This window comes from Sphaerodactylus townsendi, linkage group LG15, assembly GCF_021028975.2.
Source record: "Sphaerodactylus townsendi isolate TG3544 linkage group LG15, MPM_Stown_v2.3, whole genome shotgun sequence".
Lineage (NCBI taxonomy): Eukaryota > Metazoa > Chordata > Lepidosauria > Squamata > Sphaerodactylidae > Sphaerodactylus > Sphaerodactylus townsendi.
The window spans coordinates 5924618-5940131 of NC_059439.1; the positions used below are offsets into that span (position 1 = coordinate 5924618).

Genomic DNA, 15514 nt, shown 5'->3' on the forward strand with positions numbered 1-15514 from the left:
GGCCCAATATACCTTAGAGACCATCTTCTTCGCTTCATTCCACTGACCTATGAGCCCTTTGACGTTACTAAATAAGAATGGCCAAAGGCTCTCTTTGGCACCTTCCCACACCGAGTACATCCCATGAAATGTAGGAGCAGCTGTGGCATAGTGGTTAAGAGGAGGTGTATTCTAATCTGGAAGAACCAGGTTTGATTCCCCGCTTTGCAGCCTGAACTGTGGAGGCTTATCTGGGGAATTCAGATTACCTTGTGTGCTCCAACTCATGCCAGCTGGGTGACCTTGGGTTAGTCACAGTTCTGAGCTCTCATAGCCCCACCTACCTCATTGGGTATTTGTTGTGAGGGGGGAAGGGAAAGGAGATTGTAAGCCCCTTTGAGTCTCCTTGCAGGAGAGAAAGGGGGGATATAAATCCAACTGAAAAAAAATCAGGATACCTTCCCTATAAAACCTGCTGAAATCTAACGTGTGCGTGTGCATTTATAAAGGTCAGGGTTAAACAGATTCAGGTAGCAGATTATCAAAAATATTAAAATGTGCAGAAGGTTTATTCTATGTAATCAAAGCAATAAACAGTATTGTGGTACCTTAAAGATTTCCACCATGAGCTTCCAACAGAGGGTAGGCTAACGAAACAAACACTGGGGTGCTGTGTGGTTTCCGGGCTGTATGGCCGTGTTCTAGCAGCATTCTCTTCTGACATGCTAGAACATGGCCATACAGCCTGGAAACCACAAAGTACCCCAGTGATTCTGGCTGTGAAAGCCTTCGACAATACATTGAAACAAACATTATTTTATTCTCTGGCCCAGCTCCTTTTCCATTCCAACTCTCACCTCCTTTCTTGAGCGGATGATTCCCATCTGGCTGGGTATTTACTTCATCTACGAATGAGCTCTGTGCAAGCTAGAACACCTCTGGTTCAAAGAGGGCTTCTTTTTGAACTAGCACTTCCGTTATATTTTCACCAGGGCTCGTTGTAAAAACAGGGTTGCACTTAGGTAGTCACTAATTCAACAAGCTTTTCAGGGTATCAGCTTTCCAGTGTGACAGCTTCCTTCTCAGAAGCTTTCAATATATCCAATGTATATCCAATATATCCAGCTTTGACTCTTGAAAGCTTATACTCTGAAAATCTTGTTGCTCTATAAGGTGCTACTGGGTTTGACTCTAACTCTCCTGCTGCACATCAAGCGGTCTTCTGTGTAGTCACATAATGGATACCACGCAGGCTGGCCTGAACCCAATCCGGGATGGAATAGAAGCCACAATGATGAACCACTGATCTTGCGTAAGCGGGAAAAATTAACACAAGAAAAACCATGCTCCTTGGCACGGGCTATCAAGGACGCATGGAACTTATTCCCAGGATCCAAGCCTTAGATATTTATATCTTACCAGCTGGGGACTCAAAGGAGCTTATACTATTCTTCTCCCCTCCTCCATTTTATCTTTACAACCACCCTGGGAAATGGTTCGGCAGAGAAAGAGCAACTGTTCCAAAATAACCCAGCGAGCTTCCATGGCAAAGTGGAGATTCAAACCTGCATCCTCCTAGAGCTGCCACATTCCTCTTGTAGCTCTAGTTTCCCAATGCCTCCCTGAGTGGTGGTGGGAGAAAATACCTCCCCAAAAAAGCCACTATCCCAACGGTGGGACATCACTTCTGGAGGAAGGGGGGGTACACCTGGAAGTAATGTCAGTCCTCCTTAGGAATCAATGGAAACTTTATACTTCTACCATAGAGTTTCCAGCAATTCCTAGAGAGGCACAATGCCAACCAAATGTGACATCACTCCCACGTCCCCACACTGCCCCCCAGCTGCCAGGCTGATCCGGTAATCCTAGCTCCTGCTAGATCCTGGTCTGACAATCTAACCACTGAATACATCTAAGCTTACACACAGTCCTCTAGATCCAGTACTACTTACCTAAGTCTTGGACAGTTTTGCCCTAAAGCATTCAAGATGGCGTCGGTGATGTTGGAGCAGCCAGAGGCACACAGAGATTGCAGCTTGTGGCATCCTCTGCATATTGTAATGAGGCCATCATCTGTAATTTGCTATCGGGAGAAGGAAAGAAGTCAAAGTCTTCAATAACGAGGAACTTTTTGTGTTTTTTGCATTTGCAGAGGAGCTGAGTCCAAAACAAAGCCGAAGTCATCAGTATGTCCAAAGGAAAAGATTAGTAAACCAAATATATAGATAGATACAGCTAACTTTCAATCCCTCTTGGCAGCGCAGCAATGGTTTGTGGGAGACTGCCATGTGAAAATAAGGGTGCCAACTATATACGCACTCTCAAAACCAGTTCCTTTTTTGGGCTTAGCATTTCATTTTTGGCAGGGACCACAAATTGGTACACAGGATATTTTCTCACAGGATAAAAATGTGCTTCCTGAAACAATTTTCTCACACACACACACACCCCCACACACCCACACCCACACCCACAACTTTATATTTAAAACATGTAAAAATTAAGCTCAGAGAGAAGACCAAACAAAATATCCCAACTTGACAAAGGACCAGTTTTTCCCAGCCTGTCCTGCAAAAGGACAAATCCAGACCAGATGGCTTGGCCACACTAAATGTTAGCACCAGTGCTGTTTGGGAAGCTTCCACGAGATCTCCACATAATATCTACAGTATGGGCTGGTCTCATTTTAAAAATACCTCTCCTGTGGGTGGAGTCTGGCAGGTTTTTAGTAGGGATAAAGGTGGAGTCGAGTATGCTTGCAGCAGTTCAGCACCCAAGCCTGAAATACCTGGCTTATTCAACAAGATATCTGGTATCAAAAACCTGCAGTAAACATGTCAAATGGACATACAAAATACCCAGCAGCTGGTGACCACGAAGGTTGGGCTGAACTAGATTACTTTTTGTAGTTCTAATTTACCGAGAACAATGGTGACACAAAGCAGATAAGGTATGTAGCTGCCTACATAAAATATTGAGAGGCATCTGCTTATTTTTTTAAAGTCTCAATGAGTGTTCAAGAACTGTGTTCTATGGGAGTGCTTAACTCCCAAAACAAGAGCAGCCAGGGATCAAGCTAAATGGAAGCCCTGCTTCTTAATTATAATTGTGGGGGGTGACAGTCAGCTGTTCAGTGACCAGGGAAAGGCCTCCGCTTGTGCACTATGTTACACATTTCTGATCCTTCCTTTTAAAGAAGGGGCAGAACCAAACATTGCGTGTGCGGGGGATACTTGTTGAACAAGATGGTTGGAAACTACAAAATCTAGGCCCAGAGGCGTTTGGGGACCATATGGCGCCTGGAGACAAAAAACCCTACGGGTGCCCTCCCCCATGCAGCATAGCGTGGTGCCTCATGAGATGTAGAGCCCTGCCCCCACCCCTGAGCCCCCCAACTTACCTGAGCCAGCGGAGGATTCTCTCCACCAGGGCTGCTGGGCAAAGAAGAGAAGCCGTCTGCTCTGCAGCCAGCCCCTCCCTGCGGCACAAGTTCTCGCAGCGCCGGTGCAGGGACGGCAAGAGAAGCTGGCAGGCTCCCCATCCCTGCACTGGTGGCTCGAGAGGGGCGGGAAGGGAAGCCAGCTGGCCTTCGCTGCTTCCCCTCCCTCTCAGCGGGCAGCCCTCTCGGAGAAGAAATGAAGCGGCTGGAGGGGCGCTGTTTGTCTTCGCCGCTTCCCTCACCCACGTCGTCCTCTTCGATGACGTGGGTGGGCCGAGGGAGGCCAAAGACTCTGGAGGCGGGGAAAGGACTCTGGTCACATGGGGGGCCGGTTTTGCTCCCCTCACGTGACTAGAGTCATTGCGCCTGGGGACATAGGTTACCCATGTCACCAGGCAGATACATCTGTCTAGACCAGTGGTGGCGAACCTTTGGCACTCCAGATGTTATGGACTACAATTCCCATCAGCCCCTACAATTGGCCATGTTGGCAGGGGCTGATGGGAATTGTAGTCCATAACATCTGGAGTGCCAAAGGTTCGCCACCACGGGTCTAGACCAATATTTTGGGGTTGTTTCCTTTCCACACCACGGGTTAAAACAGCTTTTGAGGTCCATCTAAACTAAGGGTAGCCAACTAATGGTGCTCCAGATGTTCATAGACTACAATTGGTGGTGATAAGCTGATCTAAACTAATCCCTGCTCGGGTGAGCTGCATTTTAATAGCCACCTCAGAAGAAGATGCACCACTTAAGCCAGCATAGTTGCCTTTCTTGTTGTGATGCTAATCCACTGATTCCCTGACATTCTCCCCATTTCTCTTTCTTCCAGCATGAATTCATGCACTCCCCCACCCTGCCGATTTGAAAGAAAGTTTCAAAATAAAATAGAAAACAGATAAAATGAAACGCAACAGCTTGCACAAGGATGCCTGCCAGATTCCTCACAATAAATACACAAAACAATCCTCAGGTTTAATTGCCAGTTATATTTTTATGACAAGCCCTGCATGTGTGACAGTGACGGTCCCAAAAAGGTAGTTAAAAGCATCTCAAAGATTTTTGGCATCTTTCAGCATGGCCAAGGAACAGATATTGAGGAGAGGGATGTCGCCCAGAGGAGTGTGGCTTAGTGCAGGGGTTTGCCACCTGTGGCTCTCCAGATGTTCATGGACTACAATTCCCATCAGCCCCTGCCAGCATGGCCAACATCTGGAGAGCTGCAGGTTGCAGACCCCTGGTATAGTGGAACAGAAGGCCCCAGGTTCAATCCTGGGCATCTTCAGGTAAAAGGACCAGGTAGTAGCAGCAACATGAGCATCCTCCACATGAGACTCTGGAGAACCACCTGCCAGTCTGAGTAGACAACACTTAACTTGAATGGACCAATGGTCTCAGCTTCGCGTGATGGGCTGTCACACAGAGCACACAGCAGGGTTGTTTCCTGCTTCCCCTGAAGATCACACCAGGACCAACCGGCTGAAAGTCAATCAAAAGAGTTTTTGGCCAAACGTCAGGAAGAGCTTCCTGGTCGACCGGTTTCTCAGTGTCATGGGCTTCCTTGGGAGGTGGTGGGCTCTCCTTCTTTGGAGGTTTTTAATCAGAGGCCAGATGGCCATCTGACAGCAACTTAGGCAGGTTGTGAGAAGAAAAGCAGATAGGGATGAGTCAGTTTGGGGTCAGGAAGGAATTTTTCTCTAGGCCAGACTGGCCCAGAAGCCTGGAGGTTTTTGCCTTTCTCTGGACATAGGATAGGGATCACTAGGGGGGTGGGGGAGGGGAAGCTGTGAATTTCCAGCCTTATGCAGGGGTTGGACTAGATGGCCCTTGATGTTCTTCCAGCTCTATATTTCTATGGGATACGTAGACAGAAGTAAGTTGAATCTCAGTGGTTAGGAACCCAGAAGCACAGCATAAGATTTAGCCTATACTCCAATGGTGTTCTTGAATGTACCCATTTCATTTATCCAATATAAAGTGGTTTCCATTCATTCCTAGAGTTAAAAACAAAAGGCTGTACTTGGGGACAAAACTGCAGCGACAGCAAAACCTCCCTCCTTCCCCATTTCCAACAGATGACAAGTAAGCAGTCCCCACCAGGGCCCTTGTAACATACAAGCCGGAGCTTCATTACAGCCCCACCTGCCAGGTGGCTAAAGTTTGCATGTTTTTAAAGTGAACTTTGAAGTAATGCCTCACATCTTGGTGAACTTGCCTATCTGTTTACCTCTTAGGGGTGTCAAATATGCAGCCCAGGGACCAGATCCAGCCCCTTGAGGACACTTGTCAGGCCTGTGGAGTCACCTCAGCTGGTCTGCAGGCTTGATAAGCCCTCTCAAGGCAGCCACTGCTGAAGGCTCACCAGTCCAGGTGACTGGTGAGCCCCCACCCCCCCTGCCTGCCCCAGTTCTGTTCTGAGGCCAGTTGAGGCAGCCAAACCCCCACCCCGCCCCGGGCTCAGGCAGACCAAGTCACATTTATGTCATATCCAGCCCTTGTAACAAATGAGTTTGACACCCCTGTCTTAGGGGGTTATCAGTACATCCGTGAAAGCAGTAGCCATCACACCCATCTCCATCCCCTCTTCACACCTGTCTGCATGCCTAGCAACCAAATAGAACTGCCTGCCATGCCAGTGGAGCTGGAAGCAAGAGGCCAGTCATGAATGTGGGAACAGAGAGGAGAGCCACAACCAGTATTTGCCCATCCCCTTCAGCTGCAACATTTCTATAGGTACGTTTTCATACATACTCCCATCCAGTACAAGGGGAACATTTTGCTACTATAAAATAAGGCAAACAGCGAGTCTGGAAATGCAAATGTTCCAGGCCAGCAGAACAATCGCAGAAGCAGCTCTTGGGAGTGTTAGTGCCATGCTGCATGAGTCAGTCAGCACAGCCTCTGCAAGTGAGGACGACATGAAAACACCACATGGATATTCATGTGGGCTGATTACTTACCAAGCAGGTCTGCAGGTTCAAAGTCACCAGCTCAGGACAGTGTGCTCCAATGTATTTGAGGGCTTCATCCTCCAGCTAGAATGTAAATTTACAAGGGGTGGGTTAAGGAAAACAGACAGCAATAAGCAACTTGTTAATAGCCAAGACAAGCCAGGACAATGACCAGGGGCTCAAACATGGGCCTCTGACAGTTCCTGCCAAAGTCCTTGGCAAGGATGATGCCCTCATTGGAGAATGAGAGGACAGACAATACCATGCAATTCCTAGACATCCCCACTGTATCATGCTTCCCTTTAACCTGGAGAATTCCAGCAGAGGCATCCTCAGTGGTGCGACAGTCCTAGAAGTTTCCTAACTGAGCCTTCAAAATACTTGGGTCTCATCATGGATACATACAAAAAATATCAGTTTTGTTACTAATGTGTGATGCCTCTGAACCTTCTGAAATTGGGATGCCTGAGGTTTTGTTGACTTATTTCTACTGTAACTATTTCTGTGCTTCAAGTGGGTATGCTTCGAGGGAGGTTTTAAGCATCACATTTTCTGTCCATCTGAACGCCCGGGAGGGTAGCAGTAATAACAGCAGCAGTAATAACAACAAACCCGGAGGAGGCTGAGAAGACCGGAGATTAATTACTAGCAGCTCAGACGGAGTTCAGACGGTGTCAGATAACGAGGGCCGGAGAGGTAAAGGGCCAGAGAAACAACGAGGTGAGGGGCCAGAGAAACAACAACATAACGAAGTGCTGATATGAGTCCCATGGTGCCCGCAATTCCTCCGGCTTTTACCACCTACCGACTCCGTCTTTCAGCTGTGATTTGGAGCTTCCCCGCCGCACCGGCTTCCTTTGGGCAGCCTTGGCAAGCTGCAACACTGTGGAGAGCCATAGCTTCGGCGGGTGCAGCCGAGAGAGAACGGAGTGGTCTAAAGAGGAGACAGAATAACCTAGAACACCCTGGCTGGGATAGGACTGGGGCTGGTGGCAGAAACCCCTTCCTTTACCCCCAAAATACAATCAGCTCAGGGTGTTCTGGAGGAAAAGGAGCTAGGGTCAGTGGCAGCGGCCCTTCTCCCTATTCCCAGATACGAGCTGGAGCCTGGCTGCGACCTCGGTGGGTGAGCTGGCAGCTTTGTGACCAAGTGCCAAGAGTCCCGCGATCCAGAGAGGAGGCGGAGAAACCTGGGACATTTCAACGGGGTTGGGGGTTGGGATCGGTGGCAGAGATTTCCCCCCCCCCATCCCTTGGTTTAACCCGGAATCCGGCTGAGCTCGCAGTGGTTGAGCCGGGAGTTCTACGGCCTGGGAAGGCAGTGAGAGAGCCAAGCAGACCGTGTTCCAGGAGACACATTTCTCTTGCTGAATATTTGGGACTAAACCTGCCAGGACTAACTATCGGCAGGAGTTTCCTAACGGCTATTACAGCCCATATACTACCGACCACTTCATTGTTTGTATTAGAGGTTCGGGAACTGGTGGCAGCAGTTCTCATCCTGTGCTGCGAATATGATCTAGCGCCCTCTCCTGGCTCTACGTGGATGCTGCAGCAGCCTGTAGAGTACTCAACTATTCTGCTACATGGACACTATATATATACTATCTATGGCCCACTGGTGAGAGCTTTGGGCAATTACATTCATACCATCTATAGCCCACTGGTGAGAGCTTTGGGCAATTATATCACATAGTGGAAATCCCGGACATTATGCATTCCTTTCTATTGCTTAACCACTGCCTATAATTGCTATTGTAATTGTTATTTGTGATTGCTGTTTGTGGGGGTTGTATTAGGGGGTAGTTAATGTTAGTATATTGTAAGGTATTGGAGTGAGTTTGCTCAGCCACATATTGTAAAATAGTACTGATTTAATTTGGTTAGATTAGGAATAGGACTGAGTCCACTATAGTGGAGGAGTCTAGTAGGCTTAGATTAGGAAATGGAAGAAGATGGGGGAGGAATTGGGGCACCATGGTTGGGGCTGAGGATCCCAGTACTAATGGGACGGGGTAAGTATAGCGGTAGGCGGCGGCCATATGATAGACAGCGGACGAGAAGTAGATGTGCTCGTTTGCTTTCTGACCTCCGACCTATCTCTAGGAACGAGGATGGCTGGGTTCAGGGATACTCTGCTTCGTCTCTGGTGCTGATTAATGCCAGGTCCATAAACAATAAGACCGCAGTACTCCGGGATTTTCTCGGAGATCTGCAAATGGACCTGGCTTGTGTCACCGAAACCTGGGTACGTGAGGGCGAGACCGTAGCCTTAGGCGGGGTCGCGCCCCCAGGTTTCACGTGCCTCCACCAGTCTCGAACCCAGGGCCGGGGTGGTGGTGTAGCAATGTTCATCCGCAATTCCATTCCCTTCAGGGCAGTCCCTGTCCCGGAGATCACCGGCATGGAGTGTGTCGGCCTGGAGTGGTTGGCCATGGAGAGGTTGGCGGTCCTTCTGGTGTACCGGTTGCCTAGCGCACCGGGGGACGGCCTTCTGCGGCTGCTAGAGGTGGTGGCCGACTGGGCGCTGAGGTTTCCCAGGCTTATTGTCCTGGGTGACTTCAATGTCCATGTCGACACCGCCTCATGTATGGCAGCTGCAGACCTAGTGTCATCCATGGCGACTCTAGGCCTCTCCTTAATAAATTCTGGCCCCACCCATGAGGCCGGGCACACGCTGGATTTGGTCTTTGGGTCGGGGGTTAATCATCAAATATCCTCTATTGATAGAGTGCCATGGTCCGACCACTATGGAGTGAAGCTGCGGCTTGACATGCTGCGCCGCCCCTGTCTAGGCGACGGGCCGATTTATGCCCGCCCACAGAGACTTATGGATCCAATTGGTTTCCTGAATGCTCTGCGGGACCCTGAACCCACCGGCACACTCGATGAGCAAGTAGAGGATTAGAATTCCCGCCTCTCTGATGCCATCGAGACTGTTGCTCCCCGGCGTTCTTCTGGCCCCGTTCCGCGGCAGGCTCCATGGTATACAGAGGGAGATGCGCCAGATGAAAGCGGGTGCTCAGGCGTCTAGAGCGGTGTGGAGGAAAGCTTCGTGGACGAAGCTGCGCGAACATCCTATAGGACGTTTATGAAAGCCTATGAGATGGCGACGAAGGAGGCGAAGAGGGCTTTCTTCTCTTCCTCTCTCGCATCTGCTAGCTCTCGCCCGGCTCAATTGTTTCGGATAATTCGATCTTTGACCTCTTTATCAGAGGGTTCTACAGATCTGGATGTTGCGATGAGCTTTGAGGCGGTTATGAGCTTTTGTGGTGACAAAGTCGCGTCGCTCCGCCAGGACCTTCCTGCCACCTTAACTACAATTAGTGAACTGGAGGCTCCCTTGCCGCCTTCTGGCCCTTGTTTGGCCGGTTTTCCCTGCTCTCGAAGCTGCTGTTGACAGGATCTTGGCTGCTGTTAGACCTACTACCTGTCCTCTGGATCCGTGCCCTTCCTGGCTAATTAAAACTTGCCGGGAGGAGTTACGACCCCACCTGTTGAAAATCATCAATGACTCTCTTGAGCAAGGAGTCTTTCCAGATGGGTTGAAGGGAGGCAGTGGTCCGCCCACTCTTGAAAAGACCATCGTTAGATCCTGAGATCTGGCCAATTACCGCCCGTCTCGAATCTTTTGTTTCTGGGGAAGGTAATTGAGAGAGTGGTGTTGGAGCAGCTTCAGGGTTTCCTGGATGAAACATCAGCTTTCGACCCCTTCCAGTCCGGCTTCCGTGCTGGGCATGGGACGGAGGCGGTTCTCGTCGCTGTCACAGATACGCTCCATATGCAGCTTGACCGTAGGCCGGATCGGCGCTGCTGCTGTTGTTAGCTCTCACCGCAGCGTTTGCTGTGGTCGACCACGACCTTTGGCCCACCCCCTGGCCGCCTCGAGTCCGGGGCACTGTCCTTCAATGGATTGTCGTTCCTCTGGGGGCGGAGTCAGCAAGTGTGGTGTGGGGACAAAGCTTCCCAGAGGTGCCCGCTTCATTGTGGTGTGCCTCAGGGGCATTGTTGTCCCCACTGTTATTTAACATCTATATCGCACCCCTTGCTCAGTTGGTACGGAGCTTTGGGCTGGTCTGCCATCAGTATGCTGATGACACTCAGCTCATTCTGTCGATGGAGGCGGGAGCCGTCACGCCCTGCAGCTCTACAGCATTGTTTGGAGGCGGTCGCTGATAGGTTGCAGCACAGCAGGTTAAAACTTAATCCATTGAAGACGGAGATCCTCTGGCTTGGCCGGGGGGGAGAGATTGGGGAATTCCAGCCGCCGGTGTGGGAGGGGGCCACATTGGCGCCGACCTTTTCCATCCACAGCCTGGGGGTCCACCTGGATTTGTCTCTTTCAATGGAGACCCAGGTGGCCCATACAACCCGGGTTGCGTTTTTCCATCTTCGACAGGCCCGACGGCTGGCTCCCTTCCTCTCCAACGCTGACCTAGCCACTGTGATCCATGCAACGGTCACCTCCAGGCTAGACTATTGTAACTCGCTCTGCGTTGAGCCTTCCCTTAGCGTCTGATCTCGAAGCTAAAACTGGTCCAAAATGCAGCTGCACGTCTGCTCACAGGCAGTGCCATCTGGGATCATATCCAGCCTGTGTTGCACCAGCTGCATTGGCTCCCAGTGGAGTTCCGAATCATCTTCAAGGTGTTGGTGTTGACCTTTAAGGCCTTACGCGGCCTGGGACCCTCGTACCTTCGGGACCGCATTACCCCATATGTCCCGAGTGGAGCCTCTGCAAGGCTCAGCAGAGGCCAATTTACTGGAGATCCCTGGCCCCTCAATGATGCGGCTGGCCTCCACTCGGGCCAGGGCCTTTACGGCTCTGGCCCCTGCCTGGTGGAACACTCTACCACCAGCTGTCCGGGCCCTGCGGGACCTTGGAGAGTTCCGTAGGGCCTGCAAGACCGAATTGTTCCACCGGGCCTTCGGAGAGACCAGCCGCTGAGGGTGCCCTGCTTTCATCCTCCCCCCTGCTGTATAGGGTCCCTAACATCATCGGGGCCCATCATTCTTCTTGGGAGGGTTGCATGGGTTCGTGGGATACTTTTAGAATGAAAATTTTAAACTTTTATATGTTTATGTTTATATATGCTTTTATATTGTTCACCGCCCTGAGCCCTTTGGGGATAGGGCGGTATACTAAATCAAATAATAAAATAAATAAATAAATAAATAAATAAGGCAAAAATGAGCGGTTTCTGCAATTAAAAATGTTGCAGATATAATTGAATATAGGAGAACAGATGGCAAATAAGTGATAATGATGGACATATTTTCACCAATATTTATTCCCCTCAGAATTCCACAAATAAGGTAACGGCTTAAGCTATTTTAAAAATTCATTTGAGTTCTAAAATTAACTCCACATTTGCTAAAGCTGTTACTTGGAGCACCAGTTGCTGCAGGCTTCGGCGATGCTCTCTGGGCAACGGCAGCCCTGCTTTTCTCACCTTGCCTTCTTTTCTTTAAATATTTATGCATAGCAGCCCTCCCCAAGGAAGATATACATGCAAGAATTCTTCTGTATAAGAGCACACAATGCAGGTACAATTTGGTCCTGTACCCTCTACAACATAGGTGTCAAACTCGCGGCCCTCCAGATGTTATGGACTACAGTTCCCATAATTCCCTGCCAGCATCATGCTGGCAGGGGATGATGGGAACTATAATCCATAACATCTGGAGGGCCACGAGTTTGACACCTGTGCTCTACAATAAACGATGCTAATCTATGACACTGCTCTATCCCCTACTGAACCAGTTTCAGTTCCTTTCATCAACTGACCTAAAATATTTTTGGAGAAATCCATCATGAGAAAAAGCTGTTATCTGGCCATTGGCTTGGGGGTCATGTGTTGGACTATGGAGGTTGTGTTTTCCTTTCATTAAATGAAAGTGCTGTGGTCAGTGATGAAACAGAATAATAAGTGCAGGCATTTGGACTAAGCCCAGCTTGGCTTAAATGTCAGATTAGAATCTGGCAGCCACGTTCAAACCCCTTCTCTGCCATGGAAGCTCCCTTGGTGACATTGGGCCAATCATCCTCACAGTGTTAACATTCTTCTTCCTTGCAAAGTGGATGTGTGTTTGTGTCATCAAGTAGCTTCCAACTTGTGAACTTATGGTGAACTTATGATATAATAACCTCCAAAACTTCCAAAGTGAATACTGTTCTCCAATTATTTGTTTCCAAGGTGCCCTGTGGAGTAGAGTAGCAAGCAGTATTACTGACATCGAAGTTTTGCTCATGATCAGAGTTCACTCTGAATGGAAGTTGGTTTCAGGCAGCCAGCTCAGGGTTGACTCGGCCTTCCATCCCCTTAAGGTCAGTAAAATGAGTACCCAGCTCGTGGGGTGGGAGGCAAAGTGTAGATGGCTGGGGCAGGCAATGGCAAACCACTCTGTAAACATAATCTGACTTGTAAATGCTGTGATGTGGCATCACCCGATGGGTCTGCATTGACTTTGTTACTATTAACGTGATGCATTGCAGCCCTCTCTGCCAAGTTAAACTTATCTACATTCAATCACCCTTGCTTGCCCTGGAGAGGAGTACCTGTGTGCAGCCTTTAAGAAACAGGGCTTTGAGTCCACCGCAGCCTCTCACCAAAGCCTGGATGCCATCTTTTGTCACTTGGTCACACCAGGAGATGTTGAGCTGCTCCAGCAGAGGGCACCCCTCGCTTGTGAGGTGGAAGTAAAAGGTGAGGAGGGGGGGAAGAGGAGGGAAAAAAGCAGGCAGAGAAGTCAGAGATAAAGATCCGGCTTTCAGGACAAGGGAGTTTTAACCCCTTGCCACACAGTCATTACTCAAGCCTGTGAATAACTGATGCCCCTGCTCAGTGCAGCCTCCAGGAAGATCAATCACCAATGGAAAGCCACTGCTAGAATAACTGGCAGGTGATAGGTGTGAGGTGGTCAGAATGCTCACAGGAAACCCTGCTAGGTGAAAGGAACAGATGCATTTGTGCACCTATACTGGCCATGTCTTCAACAGATCCTGGGGACAGGGGAGGGAGGACACACACACACACGGAAAACCATGGCCAGTGAACAGAGTTCCCATCTGGATGAATGGCAGGCAATGGGAGTTTCCATGTTGCCAATTAATTCCCCAGGTTTTGCTGATTTTGCCTGACCCCAACTTAAGTGAGGAGCCTTCTTCCTTTTCTCCTAAAAGTGATCTTTCAGACCCAGAGAGAGACCAAGGGAATATTAGGGGTCATTTTCAGCTTCCTTGAATCCACTAAGTGAGACCAACTGGGAAAGAGCAAGGTGCCCCTTCCCTTAAATTGGCTTTCCTGCCAGTGGTCACTGAAGAGCTGGAACAAAGCAGGATTAAATGGAAAGTGTGAACCTCCATCACAAAGGCAAGTAATATTAAAATCAACACAGCTCACTAGGACTGTACACCTTAGCAATCCACTAGGACTGTACACCTTAGAAATACAAGGTTAAAAGGTATAATCAAGAACTGCAAATCACTCACCTCAGTGCTTTGAGAGACAGGTTGGTTATTGAAGTGCAGGAAGCCAGATCAAGATGCCGGAGTTTGGAGCAGAACTTGCTAAGGCTTGTACATGTACTAAAGGAGAACAGAGTATGCAGAAAGGCAGCATTATGAGTTTACAACTACATGGGGAACTGGCTTTTCACAGCAGCCAACAGAATGACCAAATGTACTGGCCATTTTCATTGCTTTGTGGAATGTGACCAGTGGTGGGATTCAGCAGGTTTGCACCACTTCGGCAGAACCGGTTGTTAAATGGTGCTTGTAAACAATCAGTTGTTAAATTATTTGAATTCCTACCACCAGAACCGGTTGTTAAATTATTTGAATCCCACCACTGAATGTGACATGTACAATTTCCCTTTTAACACAAACCAGGAGGCACATTTGGGAGGCAGCAGCAACAACTGCAAGGTGAAACACTAGTAAATGGAAAAAACTAGACTACCCAGTTGTTTTTATTAACCCTGTGCATGCATAAATCAACACGTTTAAATAAAATCAACTCTGTGTGTGAAATGTTTTAAAAATGGACTGAAAAAGCCTTCCACAACTCCCCCTTCCCTACAATGGAGAGATGCACATACTTGGACAGAAAACTCATGAATCTCCCCTGGATGGTATGGGAAAGAGAACAGGAGGACAAAAACACTGCTCCTGCTGTATTCCAGGACATCCAAATTGATTTTCAGGGCAGTGAAAACCTACACTTTTCTACTATTTCATTTATGTTATCCTTAAGATGATATGATGTAGCATTATATATTTTTTTCAATCAACTTTAAACAAATCTAATGGATTTTATATTTGGAGCCCCACATGGGAGAGTCTGTTGGGGGGAGGGGGAGATGTGATACAGTACTGGTGCTCTGTGCAGGCCACACAGAGCTCAAGGCTCTTCTCTCCTGCTTGTCCAAAAATTATTTTATTTTTAATGTTTATTTTGTTAAATTCATACCCCACCTTCCCCAAAAACAAGTTTGGCTCAAGGTGGCTTCCAACAGCAATCACACAATAACTTACAAGTTTCACAATAATACATCATACACTTAGAATAAAAGTCAGTTCTGATTAGATCAGAGGTGTATCGGGGGAAATGGCACCTGGGGACAACACTTGCTCCGGGCGCCTCCCCGACCTCCACGCTCAGGGTGGGGCTCAGGGGCGGCTTGGGTGGGCACTGCAGCAGCAGACTGGTTCCTGGGCACCGCGGGGGGTGTGTGTGTGTGTGTGGTGGAGGCAGTTTTGTGCCTCCCCCCACCTGGTGCCCCCTGGGTCATTTGAGAACACACACCCCCCCCCCCCCGTGAGCCCCTGGATTAGATAAAACTCTTACTATTTAAAACTCAATATTCTATTCCATTATCTCTTTGGTGTCCCCAATGATTGTGGTCAGAGGTGCTATGCAGGACTATTTTGGACATCATGTGAACATGGGCAAGGGACTGCCGTAGTAGAGATTCAAAAGGTAGAGGCCAATTGACTTATTTTCTTTAATTTTCTCAACCACACACAGACAAAAAAGGCAGAAAAAAGATGTGTTTCTATGGCTGGAAAGCTTCTGGGGCACAAGAAGGAAACCCACCTGCTACCACCAAACTGGCCACCTTCTTTTGAGATGGAAGGTTTGTG

The 15514-nt window shown here is 48.8% G+C and overlaps 1 protein-coding gene across 2 annotated transcripts in view; it reads right to left on the reverse strand.

Moving 5' to 3' along the window:
* The window catches only part of FBXL20 (F-box and leucine rich repeat protein 20), a 99576-nt gene that overhangs the window by 9495 nt on the left and 74567 nt on the right, over positions 1–15514 (reverse strand). For both annotated transcript variants that reach the window (XM_048517321.1, XM_048517320.1), the window contains 4 exons: positions 13862–13957; positions 12929–13055; positions 6379–6453; positions 1932–2062 (listed from right to left, as the gene is read on the reverse strand). In XM_048517321.1, the coding sequence (XP_048373278.1) occupies positions 1932–2062; positions 6379–6453; positions 12929–13055; positions 13862–13957 (429 nt within the window). The remainder of the gene's footprint in view (positions 1–1931; positions 2063–6378; positions 6454–12928; positions 13056–13861; positions 13958–15514) is intronic.